Source organism: Oncorhynchus kisutch, linkage group LG4 (genome assembly GCF_002021735.2).
Source record: "Oncorhynchus kisutch isolate 150728-3 linkage group LG4, Okis_V2, whole genome shotgun sequence".
Lineage (NCBI taxonomy): Eukaryota > Metazoa > Chordata > Actinopteri > Salmoniformes > Salmonidae > Oncorhynchus > Oncorhynchus kisutch.
The window spans coordinates 1,590,765-1,603,522 of record NC_034177.2 but is presented as its reverse complement, the minus strand read 5'-3'; the positions used below and the strand labels follow the sequence as shown (position 1 = coordinate 1,603,522).

Here is a 12,758-nt window from a genome sequence, read left to right as displayed (position 1 = left end):
CAGTGAAACAAGACTCTGTAAAGGGGTGTGCAACTGGTGTCAGTGAAACAAGACTCTGTAAGGGGTGTGTAACCGGTGGTTTTGTTGTAAACAAGACTCTGTAAAGGGGTGTGTAACTGGTGGCAGTGAAACAAGAGGCTGTAAAGGGGTGTGTTGCAGTGAAACAATACTCTGTAAGGGGGTGTGTAACTGGTGGCAGTGAAACAAGACTCTGTAAAGGGGTGTGTAACTGGTGGCAGTGAAACAAGAGGCTGTAAAGGGGTGTGTTGCAGTGAAACAATACTCTGTAAGGGGGTGTGTAACTGGTGGCAGTGAAACAAGACTCTGTAAAGGGGTGTGTAACTGGTGGCAGTGAAACAAGACTCTGTAAAGGGGTGTGTAAATGGTGGCAGTGAAACAAGACTCTGTAAAGGGGTGTGTAACTGGTGGCAGTGAAACAAGACTCTGTAAAGGGGTGTGTAACTGGTGGCAGTGATACAAGACTCTGTAAAGAAGTGTGTGTAACCGGTGGCAGTGAAACAAGACTCTGTAAAGGGGTGTGTAACTGGTGGCAGTGAAACAAGACTCTGTAAAGGGGTGTGTAACTGGTGGCAGTGAAACAAGACTCTGTAAAGGGGTATGTAACTGGTGGCAGTGAAACAAGACTCTGTAAAGGGGTGTGTTGCAGTGAAACAAGACTCTGTAAAGGGGTGTGTTGCAGTGAAACAAGACTCTGTAAAGGGGTGTGTAACCGTTGGCAGTGAAACAAGACTCTGTAAAGGGGTGTGTAACTGGTGGCAGTGAAACAAGACTCTGTAAAGGGGTGTGTAACTGGTGGCAGTGAAACAAGACTCTGTAAAGGTGTGTGTAACTGGTGGCAGTGAAACAAGACTCTGTAAAGGGGTGTGTAACTGGTGGCAGTGAAACAAGACTCTGTAAAGGGGTGTGTAACTGTTGGCAGTGAAACAAGAATCTGTAAAGGGGTGTGTAACCGGTGGCAGTGAAACAAGACTCTGTAAAGGGGTGTGTAACTGGTGGCAGTGAAACAAGACTATGTAAAGGGGTGTGTAACTGGTGGCAGTGAAACAAGACTCTGTAAAGGGGTGTGTAACTGTTGGCAGTGAAACAAGACTCTGTAAAGGGGTGTGTAACCGGTGGCAGTGAAACAAGACTCTGTAAAGGGGTGTGTAACCGGTGGCAGTGAAACAAGACTCTGTAAAGGGGTGTGTAACTGTTGGCAGTGAAACAAGACTCTGTAAAGGGGTGTGTAACCGGTGGCAGTGAAACAAGACTATGTAAAGGGGTGTGTAACTGGTGGCAGTGAAACAAGACTCTGTAAAGGGGTGTGTAACTGTTGGCAGTGAAACAAGACTCTGTAAGGGGGTGTGTAACTTGTGGCAGTGAAACAAGACTGTAAAGTGGTGTGTTGCAGTGAAACAAGACTCTGTAAAGAAGTGTGTGTAACCGGTGGCAGTGAAACAAGACTCTGTAAAGGGGTGTGTAACTGGTGGCAGTGAAACAAGACTCTGTAAAGGGGTGTGTAACTGGTGGCAGTGAAACAAGACTCTGTAAAGGGGTGTGTAACTGGGTAATAACCGGAGCAGTTTAATTTCAACGGCATAAAGAAATAACCAACATGGATACAAAACCCGACGTGCACCAGTCAACATGTGCACAAGCACTTACTACAAACAATTCCACACAAAGACATGGGGAGAACAGAAGGTTAAAGGAACCGACCTCGGTGGAAGTCGTGACAGGGCTTTATAAATACATTTGATTTGATTACGTTAGACTGCTTCAAAGTGTAGCGAGAAATAACATGGCTTCAGGCTGGATCAACACCCGTTGCATAGAGCTCTCCCAGCTTAGAAGTTGTGGAAACGTATGTTTTTGGTTTGACATTGGTTGTGGGAACGAAGCCATAAGTTTCCTGACAGGTTTTTTAAAAACATTTTGAGAACAGAAGTGAAAGTGAAAGAAAGTTGTGAGAAGGTTCTATGCCAAATAATCATCGACAATCACGTTCTCACCAAGCTCTGAGAAACATGGTTCTCAGAACGCTATGTGCTAGCTGGGTTCACTCTCTTTAGAACGGAGGTTAGTGATGTACTCCTAGAAGGCAGGACTGGGCTGATAACTCTGTCATTTATAACATAACAGATCATTAGTGATGTACTCCTAGAAGGCAGGACTGGGCTGATAACTCTGTCATTTATAACATAACAGATCATTAGTGATGTACTCCTAGAAGGCAGGACTGGGCTGATAACTCTGTCATTTATAACATAACAGATCATTAGTGATGTACTCCTAGAAGGCAGGACTGGGCTGATAACTCTGTCATGTATAACATAACAGAGCATTAGTGATGTAATCCTAGAAGGCAGGACTGGGCTGATAACTCTGTCATTTATAACATAACAGATCGTTAGTGATGTACTCCTAGAAGGCAGGACTGGGCTGATAACTATGTCACTTATAACATAACAGATCATTAGTGATGTACTCCTAGAAGGCAGGACTGGGCTGATAACTCTGTCATGTATAACATAACAGATCATTAGTGATGTACTCCTAGAAGGCAGGAATGGGCTGATAACTCTGTCATGTATAACATAACAGATCATTAGTGATGTACTCCTAGAAGGCAGGACTGGGCTGATAACTATGTCATGTATAACATAACAGATCATTAGTGATGTACTCCTAGAAGGCAGGACTGGGCTGATAACTCTGTAATTTATAACATAACAGATCATTAGTGATGTACTCCTAGAAGGCAGGACTGGGCTGATAACTCTGTCATTTATAACATAACAGATCATTAGTGATGTACTCCTAGAAGGCAGGACTGGGCTGATAACTCTGTCATGTATAACATAACAGAGCATTAGTGATGTACTCCTAGAAGGCAGGACTGGGCTGATAACTCTGTCATTTATAACATAACAGATCATTAGTGATGTACTCCTAGAAGGCAGGACTGGGCTGATAACTCTGTCATTTATAACATAACAGATCATTAGTGATGTACTCCTAGAAGGCAGGACTGGGCTGATAACTCTGTCATGTATAACATAACAGAGCATTAGTGATGTACTCCTAGAAGGCAGGACTGGGCTGATAACTCTGTCATTTATAACATAACAGATCATTCGTGATCTAGAAAAAGCTAATGCTATGGTACAGCTGATACATTTGCTGTGATGGTAAAAAGGAGACAACGTGTGAGAAATAAAGTCAGGTTACAGCGATGGCTGTCTGTAGTAGTAATCGTAGACACAGAGCGGTGACAGACCTGTGTGCTGGAGGGGCCGACGGCACGGCGGGGGACCTTGATGTCAAAGCCTCCCTTGGGGTCTTTCTCTCCTCGCAGGGCAGGGTCATTGTGGGGCTCACGCCCTGTCTCCCAATCACAGATGGTCTTCCTGATGGCCTGCAGGACACTGGGGAGAGAACAGCACCACATACATGAAAAACTCTCAGTTCACATCAGGGGTCTGACACTCTGACACTGGAGATGATAAAGCAGGTAGGGAAAAAAAACCTGCACTAGCTGGAGAACTCTGTGCCCCCCCCATTTTGTGCGGTCCTGTGTGTTCCGTCGTACCTCTGCACCACGCTCTTCTTCTTCTTGATGGCCTGCCGTAGCGGGTCTCTCAGGGTGAGCTGGGCGAAGTCCTGCAGGGCTGAGTAGATGGTATGGCGGATAGCGTGGTTAAACACCGACTCCATACGACCCATCAGGACCTGTAAACCCTTTATCATGGCCATCACCTGGAGGGAAGGACCACCTCACGGTTAGTTAGTCTCTAACACACCTAGAGACAGGTTAGTTAGTCTCTAACACACCTAGAGACAGGAACACACCTCAGACATAACATTTATAAACCCTTTATCATGGCCATCACCTGGAGGGAAGGACCACCTCACAGTTAGTTAGTCTCTAAAACACCTAGAGACATGTTAGTTAGTCTCTAACACACCTAGAGACAGGTTAGTTAGTCTCTAACACACCTAGAGACAGGAACACACCTCAGACAGACATTTATAAACCCTTTATCATGGCCATCACCTGGAGGGAAGGACCACCTCACAGTTAGTTAGTCTCTAAAACACCTAGAGACAGGTTAGTTAGTCTCTAACACACCTAGAGACAGGTTAGTTAGTCTCTAACACACCTAGAGACAGGTTAGTTAGTCTCTAACACACCTAGAGACAGGTTAGTTAGTCTCTAACACACCTAGAGGCAGGTTAGTTAGTCTCTAACACACCTAGAGGCAGGTTAGTTAGTCTCTAACACACCTAGAGGCAGGTTAGTTAGTCTCTAACACACCTAGAGACAGGTTAGTTAGTCTCTAACACACCTAGAGACAGGTTAGTTAGTCTCTAACACACCTAGAGACAGGAACACACCTCAGACATACATTTATAAACCCTTTATCATGGCCATCACCTGGAGGGAAGGACCACCTCACGGTTAGTTAGTCTCTAACACACCTAGAGACAGGTTAGTTAGTCTCTAACACACCTAGAGACAGGTCAGTTAGTCTCTAACACACCTAGAGACAGGTTAATTAGTCTCTAACACACCTAGAGACAGGTTAGTTAGTCTCTAACACACCTAGAGACAGGTTAGTTAGTCTCTAACACACCTAGAGACAGGAATACACCTCAGACATACATTAATAAACCCTTTATCATGGCCATCACCTGGAGGGAAGGACCACCTCACGGTTAGTTAGTCTCTAACACACCTAGAGACAGGTTAGTTAGTCTCTAACACACCTAGAGACAGGTCAGTTAGTCTCTAACACACCTAGAGACAGGTTAATTAGTCTCTAACACACCTAGGGACAGGTTAGTTAGTCTCTAACACACCTAGAGACCGGTTAGTTAGTCTCTAACACACCCAGAGACAGGTTAGTTAGTCTCTAACACACCTAGAGACAGGTTAGTTAGTCTCTAACACACCTAGAGACAGGTCAGTTAGTCTCTAACACACCTAGAGACAGGTCAGTTAGTCTCTAACACACCTAGAGACAGGTTAGTTAGTCTCTAACACACCTAGAGACAGGTTAGTTAGTCTCTAACACACCTAGAGACAGGTTAGTTAGTCTCTAACACACCTAGAGACAGGTTAGTTAGTCTCTAACACACTTAGAGACAGGTTAGTTAGTCTCTAACACACCTAGAGGCAGGAACAAACCTCAGACATACATTTATAAACCCTTTATCATGGCCATCACCTGGAGGGAAGGACCACCTCACGGTTAGTTAGTCTCTAACACACCTAGAGACAGGTTAGTTAGTCTCTAACACACCTAGAGACAGGTTAGTTAGTCTCTAACACACCTAGAGACAGGAACACACCTCAGACATACATTTATAAACCCTTTATCATGGCCATCACCTGGAGGGAAGGACCACCCCACGGTCAGTTAGTCTCTAACACACCTAGAGACAGGTTAGTTGGTCTCTAACACACCTAGAGACAGGTTAGTTAGTCTCTAACACACCTAGAGACAGGTTAGTTAGTCTCTAACACACCTAGAGACAGGTCAGTTAGTCTCTAACACACCTAGAGACAGGTTAATTAGTCTCTAACACACCTAGGGACAGGTTAGTTAGTCTCTAACACACCTAGAGACCGGTTAGTTAGTCTCTAACACACCCAGAGACAGGTTAGTTAGTCTCTAACACACCTAGAGACAGGTTAGTTAGTCTCTAACACACCTAGAGACAGGTCAGTTAGTCTCTAACACACCCAGAGACAGGTCAGTTAGTCTCTAACACACCTAGAGACAGGTTAGTTAGTCTCTAACACACCTAGAGACAGGTTAGTTAGTCTCTAACACACCTAGAGACATGTTAGTTAGTCTCTAACACACCTAGAGACAGGTTAGTTAGTCTCTAACACACTTAGAGACAGGTTAGTTAGTCTCTAACACACCTAGAGGCAGGAACAAACCTCAGACATACATTTATAAACCCTTTATCATGGCCATCACCTGGAGGGAAGGACCACCTCACGGTTAGTTAGTCTCTAACACACCTAGAGACAGGTTAGTTAGTCTCTAACACACCTAGAGACAGGTTAGTTAGTCTCTAACACACCTAGAGACAGGAACACACCTCAGACATACATTTATAAACCCTTTATCATGGCCATCACCTGGAGGGAAGGACCACCCCACGGTCAGTTAGTCTCTAACACACCTAGAGACAGGTTAGTTGGTCTCTAACACACCTAGAGACAGGTTAGTTAGTCTCTAACACACCTAGAGACAGGTTAGTTAGTCTCTAACACACCTAGAGACAGGAACACACCTCAGACAGACATTTATAAACCCTTTATCATGGCCATCACCTGGAGGGAAGGACCACCTCACAGTTAGTTAGTCTCTAAAACACCTAGAGACAGGTTAGTTAGTCTCTAACACACCTAGAGACAGGTCAGTTAGTCTCTAACACACCTAGAGACAGGTTAATTAGTCTCTAACACACCTAGAGACAGGTTAGTTAGTCTCTAACACACCTAGAGACAGGTTAGTTAGTCTCTAACACACCCAGAGACAGGTTAGTTAGTCTCTAACACACCTAGAGACAGGTTAGTTAGTCTCTAACACACCTAGAGACAGGTCAGTTAGTCTCTAACACACCTAGAGACAGGTCAGTTAGTCTCTAACACACCTAGAGACATGTTAGTTAGTCTCTAACACACCTACAGACAGGTTAGTTAGTCTCTAACACACCTAGAGACAGGTTAGTTAGTCTCTAACACACCTAGAGACAGGTTAGTTAGTCTCTAACACACCTAGAGACGGGTCAGTTAGTCTCTAACACACCTAGAGACAGGTTAGTTAGTCTCTAACACACCTAGAGACAGGTCCGTTAGTCTCTAACACACCTAGAGACAGGACCACACCTCAGACATAACATTTATAAACCCTTTATCATGGCCATCACCTGGAGGGAAGGACCACCCCACGGTTAGTTAGTCTCTAACACACCTAGAGACAGGTTAGTTGGTCTCTAACACACCTAGAGACAGGTTAGTTAGTCTCTAACACACCTAGAGACAGGTTAGTTAGTCTCTAACACACCTAGAGACAGGAACACACCTCAGACATACATTTATAAACCCTTTATCATGGCCATCACCTGGAGGGAAGGACCACCTTAGGGTTAGTTAGTCTCTAACACACCTAGAGACAGGTTAGTTAGTCTCTAACACACCTAGAGACAGGTTAGTTAGTCTCTAACACACCCAGAGACAGGTTAGTTAGTCTCTAACACACCTAGAGACATGTCAGTTAGTCTCTAACACACCTAGAGACAGGTTAGTTAGTCTCTAACACACCTAGAGACAGGTTAGTTAGTCTCTAACACACCTAGAGACAGGTCAGTTAGTCTCTAACACACCTAGAGACAGGTCAGTTAGTCTCTAACACACCTAGAGACAGGTTAGTTAGTCTCTAACACACCTAGAGACAGGTTAGTTAGTCTCTAACACACCTAGAGACAGGTTCATTAGTCTCTAACACACCTAGAGACAGGACCACACCTCAGACATAACATTTATAAACTCTTTATCATGGCCATCACCTGGAGGGAAGGACCACCCCACGGTTAGTTAGTCTCTAACACACCTAGAGAAAGGTTAGTTAGTCTCTAACACACCTAGAGACAGGTTAGTTAGTCTCTAACACACCTAGAGACAGGAACACACCTCAGACATACATTTATAAACCCTTTATCATGGCCATAACCTGGAGGGAAGGACCACCCCACGGTTAGTTAGTCTCTAACACACCTAGAGACAGGTTAGTTAGTCTCTAACACACCTAGAGACAGGTTAGTTAGTCTCTAACACACCTAGAGACAGGTTAGTTAGTCTCTAACACACCTAGAGACAGGTTAGTTAGTCTCTAACACACCTAGAGACAGGTTAGTTAGTCTCTAACACACCTAGAGACAGGTTAGTTAGTCTCTAACACACCTAGAGACAGGAACACACCTCAGACATACATTTATAAACCCTTTATCATGGCCATCACCTGGAGGGAAGGACCACCCCACGGTTAGTTAGTCTCTAACACACCTAGAGACAGGTTAGTTGGTCTCTAACACACCTAGAGACAGGTTAGTTAGTCTCTAACACACCTAGAGACAGGAACACACCTCAGACATACATTTATAAACCCTTTATCATGGCCATCACCTGGAGGGAAGGACCACCCCACGGTCAGTTAGTCTCTAACACACCTAGAGACAGGTTAGTTGGTCTCTAACACACCTAGAGACAGGTTAGTTAGTCTCTAACACACCTAGAGACAGGTTAGTTAGTCTCTAACACACCTAGAGACAGGAACACACCTCAGACAGACATTTATAAACCCTTTATCATGGCCATCACCTGGAGGGAAGGACCACCTCACAGTTAGTTAGTCTCTAAAACACCTAGAGACAGGTTAGTTAGTCTCTAACACACCTAGAGACAGGTCAGTTAGTCTCTAACACACCTAGAGACAGGTTAATTAGTCTCTAACACACCTAGAGACAGGTTAGTTAGTCTCTAACACACCTAGAGACAGGTTAGTTAGTCTCTAACACACCCAGAGACAGGTTAGTTAGTCTCTAACACACCTAGAGACAGGTTAGTTAGTCTCTAACACACCTAGAGACAGGTCAGTTAGTCTCTAACACACCTAGAGACAGGTCAGTTAGTCTCTAACACACCTAGAGACAGGTTAGTTAGTCTCTAACACACCTACAGACAGGTTAGTTAGTCTCTAACACACCTAGAGACAGGTTAGTTAGTCTCTAACACACCTAGAGACAGGTTAGTTAGTCTCTAACACACCTAGAGACGGGTCAGTTAGTCTCTAACACACCTAGAGACAGGTTAGTTAGTCTCTAACACACCTAGAGACAGGTCCGTTAGTCTCTAACACACCTAGAGACAGGACCACACCTCAGACATAACATTTATAAACCCTTTATCATGGCCATCACCTGGAGGGAAGGACCACCCCACGGTTAGTTAGTCTCTAACACACCTAGAGACAGGTTAGTTGGTCTCTAACACACCTAGAGACAGGTTAGTTAGTCTCTAACACACCTAGAGACAGGTTAGTTAGTCTCTAACACACCTAGAGACAGGAACACACCTCAGACATAACATTTATAAACTCTTTATCATGGCCATCACCTGGAGGGAAGGACCACCCCACGGTTAGTTAGTCTCTAACACACCTAGAGAAAGGTTAGTTAGTCTCTAACACACCTAGAGACAGGAACACACCTCAGACATACATTTATAAACCCTTTATCATGGCCATAACCTGGAGGGAAGGACCACCCCACGGTTAGTTAGTCTCTAACACACCTAGAGACAGGTTAGTTAGTCTCTAACACACCTAGAGACAGGTTAGTTAGTCTCTAACACACCTAGAGACAGGTTAGTTAGTCTCTAACACACCTAGAGACAGGTTAGTTAGTCTCTAACACACCTAGAGACAGGTTAGTTAGTCTCTAACACACCTAGAGACAGGAACACACCTCAGACATACATTTATAAACCCTTTATCATGGCCATCACCTGGAGGGAAGGACCACCCCACGGTTAGTTAGTCTCTAACACACCTAGAGACAGGTTAGTTGGTCTCTAACACACCTAGAGACAGGTTAGTTAGTCTCTAACACACCTAGAGACAGGAACACACCTCAGACATACATTTATAAACCCTGTATCATGGCCATCACCTGGAGGGAAGGACCACCCCACGGTCAGTTAGTCTCTAACACACCTAGAGACAGGTTAGTTGGTCTCTAACACACCTAGAGACAGGTTAGTTAGTCTCTAACACACCTAGAGACAGGTTAGTTAGTCTCTAACACACCTAGAGACAGGAACACACCTCAGACAGACATTTATAAACCCTTTATCATGGCCATCACCTGGAGGGAAGGACCACCTCACAGTTAGTTAGTCTCTAAAACACCTAGAGACAGGTTAGTTAGTCTCTAACACACCTAGAGACAGGTCAGTTAGTCTCTAACACACCTAGAGACAGGTTAATTAGTCTCTAACACACCTAGAGACAGGTTAGTTAGTCTCTAACACACCTAGAGACAGGTTAGTTAGTCTCTAACACACCCAGAGACAGGTTAGTTAGTCTCTAACACACCTAGAGACAGGTTAGTTAGTCTCTAACACACCTAGAGACAGGTCAGTTAGTCTCTAACACACCTAGAGACAGGTCAGTTAGTCTCTAACACACCTAGAGACAGGTTAGTTAGTCTCTAACACACCTACAGACAGGTTAGTTAGTCTCTAACACACCTAGAGACAGGTTAGTTAGTCTCTAACACACCTAGAGACAGGTTAGTTAGTCTCTAACACACCTAGAGACGGGTCAGTTAGTCTCTAACACACCTAGAGACAGGTTAGTTAGTCTCTAACACACCTAGAGACAGGTCCGTTAGTCTCTAACACACCTAGAGACAGGACCACACCTCAGACATAACATTTATAAACCCTTTATCATGGCCATCACCTGGAGGGAAGGACCACCCCACGGTTAGTTAGTCTCTAACACACCTAGAGACAGGTTAGTTGGTCTCTAACACACCTAGAGACAGGTTAGTTAGTCTCTAACACACCTAGAGACAGGTTAGTTAGTCTCTAACACACCTAGAGACAGGAACACACCTCAGACATAACATTTATAAACTCTTTATCATGGCCATCACCTGGAGGGAAGGACCACCCCACGGTTAGTTAGTCTCTAACACACCTAGAGAAAGGTTAGTTAGTCTCTAACACACCTAGAGACAGGAACACACCTCAGACATACATTTATAAACCCTTTATCATGGCCATAACCTGGAGGGAAGGACCACCCCACGGTTAGTTAGTCTCTAACACACCTAGAGACAGGTTAGTTAGTCTCTAACACACCTAGAGACAGGTTAGTTAGTCTCTAACACACCTAGAGACAGGTTAGTTAGTCTCTAACACACCTAGAGACAGGTTAGTTAGTCTCTAACACACCTAGAGACAGGTTAGTTAGTCTCTAACACACCTAGAGACAGGAACACACCTCAGACATACATTTATAAACCCTTTATCATGGCCATCACCTGGAGGGAAGGACCACCCCACGGTTAGTTAGTCTCTAACACACCTAGAGACAGGTTAGTTGGTCTCTAACACACCTAGAGACAGGTTAGTTAGTCTCTAACACACCTAGAGACAGGAACACACCTCAGACATACATTTATAAACCCTGTATCATGGCCATCACCTGGAGGGAAGGACCACCCCACGGTCAGTTAGTCTCTAACACACCTAGAGACAGGTTAGTTGGTCTCTAACACACCTAGAGACAGGTTAGTTAGTCTCTAACACACCTAGAGACAGGTTAGTTAGTCTCTAACACACCTAGAGACAGGAACACACCTCAGACAGACATTTATAAACCCTTTATCATGGCCATCACCTGGAGGGAAGGACCACCTCACAGTTAGTTAGTCTCTAAAACACCTAGAGACAGGTTAGTTAGTCTCTAACACACCTAGAGACAGGTCAGTTAGTCTCTAACACACCTAGAGACAGGTTAATTAGTCTCTAACACACCTAGAGACAGGTTAGTTAGTCTCTAACACACCTAGAGACAGGTTAGTTAGTCTCTAACACACCCAGAGACAGGTTAGTTAGTCTCTAACACACCTAGAGACAGGTTAGTTAGTCTCTAACACACCTAGAGACAGGTCAGTTAGTCTCTAACACACCTAGAGACAGGTCAGTTAGTCTCTAACACACCTAGAGACAGGTTAGTTAGTCTCTAACACACCTACAGACAGGTTAGTTAGTCTCTAACACACCTAGAGACAGGTTAGTTAGTCTCTAACACACCTAGAGACAGGTTAGTTAGTCTCTAACACACCTAGAGACGGGTCAGTTAGTCTCTAACACACCTAGAGACAGGTTAGTTAGTCTCTAACACACCTAGAGACAGGTCCGTTAGTCTCTAACACACCTAGAGACAGGACCACACCTCAGACATAACATTTATAAACCCTTTATCATGGCCATCACCTGGAGGGAAGGACCACCCCACGGTTAGTTAGTCTCTAACACACCTAGAGACAGGTTAGTTGGTCTCTAACACACCTAGAGACAGGTTAGTTAGTCTCTAACACACCTAGAGACAGGTTAGTTAGTCTCTAACACACCTAGAGACAGGAACACACCTCAGACATAACATTTATAAACTCTTTATCATGGCCATCACCTGGAGGGAAGGACCACCCCACGGTTAGTTAGTCTCTAACACACCTAGAGAAAGGTTAGTTAGTCTCTAACACACCTAGAGACAGGAACACACCTCAGACATACATTTATAAACCCTTTATCATGGCCATAACCTGGAGGGAAGGACCACCCCACGGTTAGTTAGTCTCTAACACACCTAGAGACAGGTTAGTTAGTCTCTAACACACCTAGAGACAGGTTAGTTAGTCTCTAACACACCTAGAGACAGGTTAGTTAGTCTCTAACACACCTAGAGACAGGTTAGTTAGTCTCTAACACACCTAGAGACAGGTTAGTTAGTCTCTAACACACCTAGAGACAGGAACACACCTCAGACATACATTTATAAACCCTTTATCATGGCCATCACCTGGAGGGAAGGACCACCCCACGGTTAGTTAGTCTCTAACACACCTAGAGACAGGTTAGTTGGTCTCTAACACACCTAGAGACA

The 12,758-nt window shown here is 44.5% G+C and overlaps 1 protein-coding gene across 4 annotated transcripts in view; it reads right to left on the bottom strand.

Moving 5' to 3' along the window:
- Window positions 1–12,758, bottom strand: part of LOC109886001 (cytoplasmic FMR1-interacting protein 1 homolog) — a 132,158-nt gene that overhangs the window by 45,956 nt on the left and 73,444 nt on the right. For all 4 annotated transcript variants that reach the window (XM_031822269.1, XM_031822270.1, XM_031822271.1 and 1 more), the window contains 2 exons: window positions 3,593–3,759; window positions 3,281–3,428 (listed from right to left, as the gene is read on the bottom strand). In XM_031822269.1, the coding sequence (XP_031678129.1) occupies window positions 3,281–3,428; window positions 3,593–3,759 (315 nt within the window). The remainder of the gene's footprint in view (window positions 1–3,280; window positions 3,429–3,592; window positions 3,760–12,758) is intronic.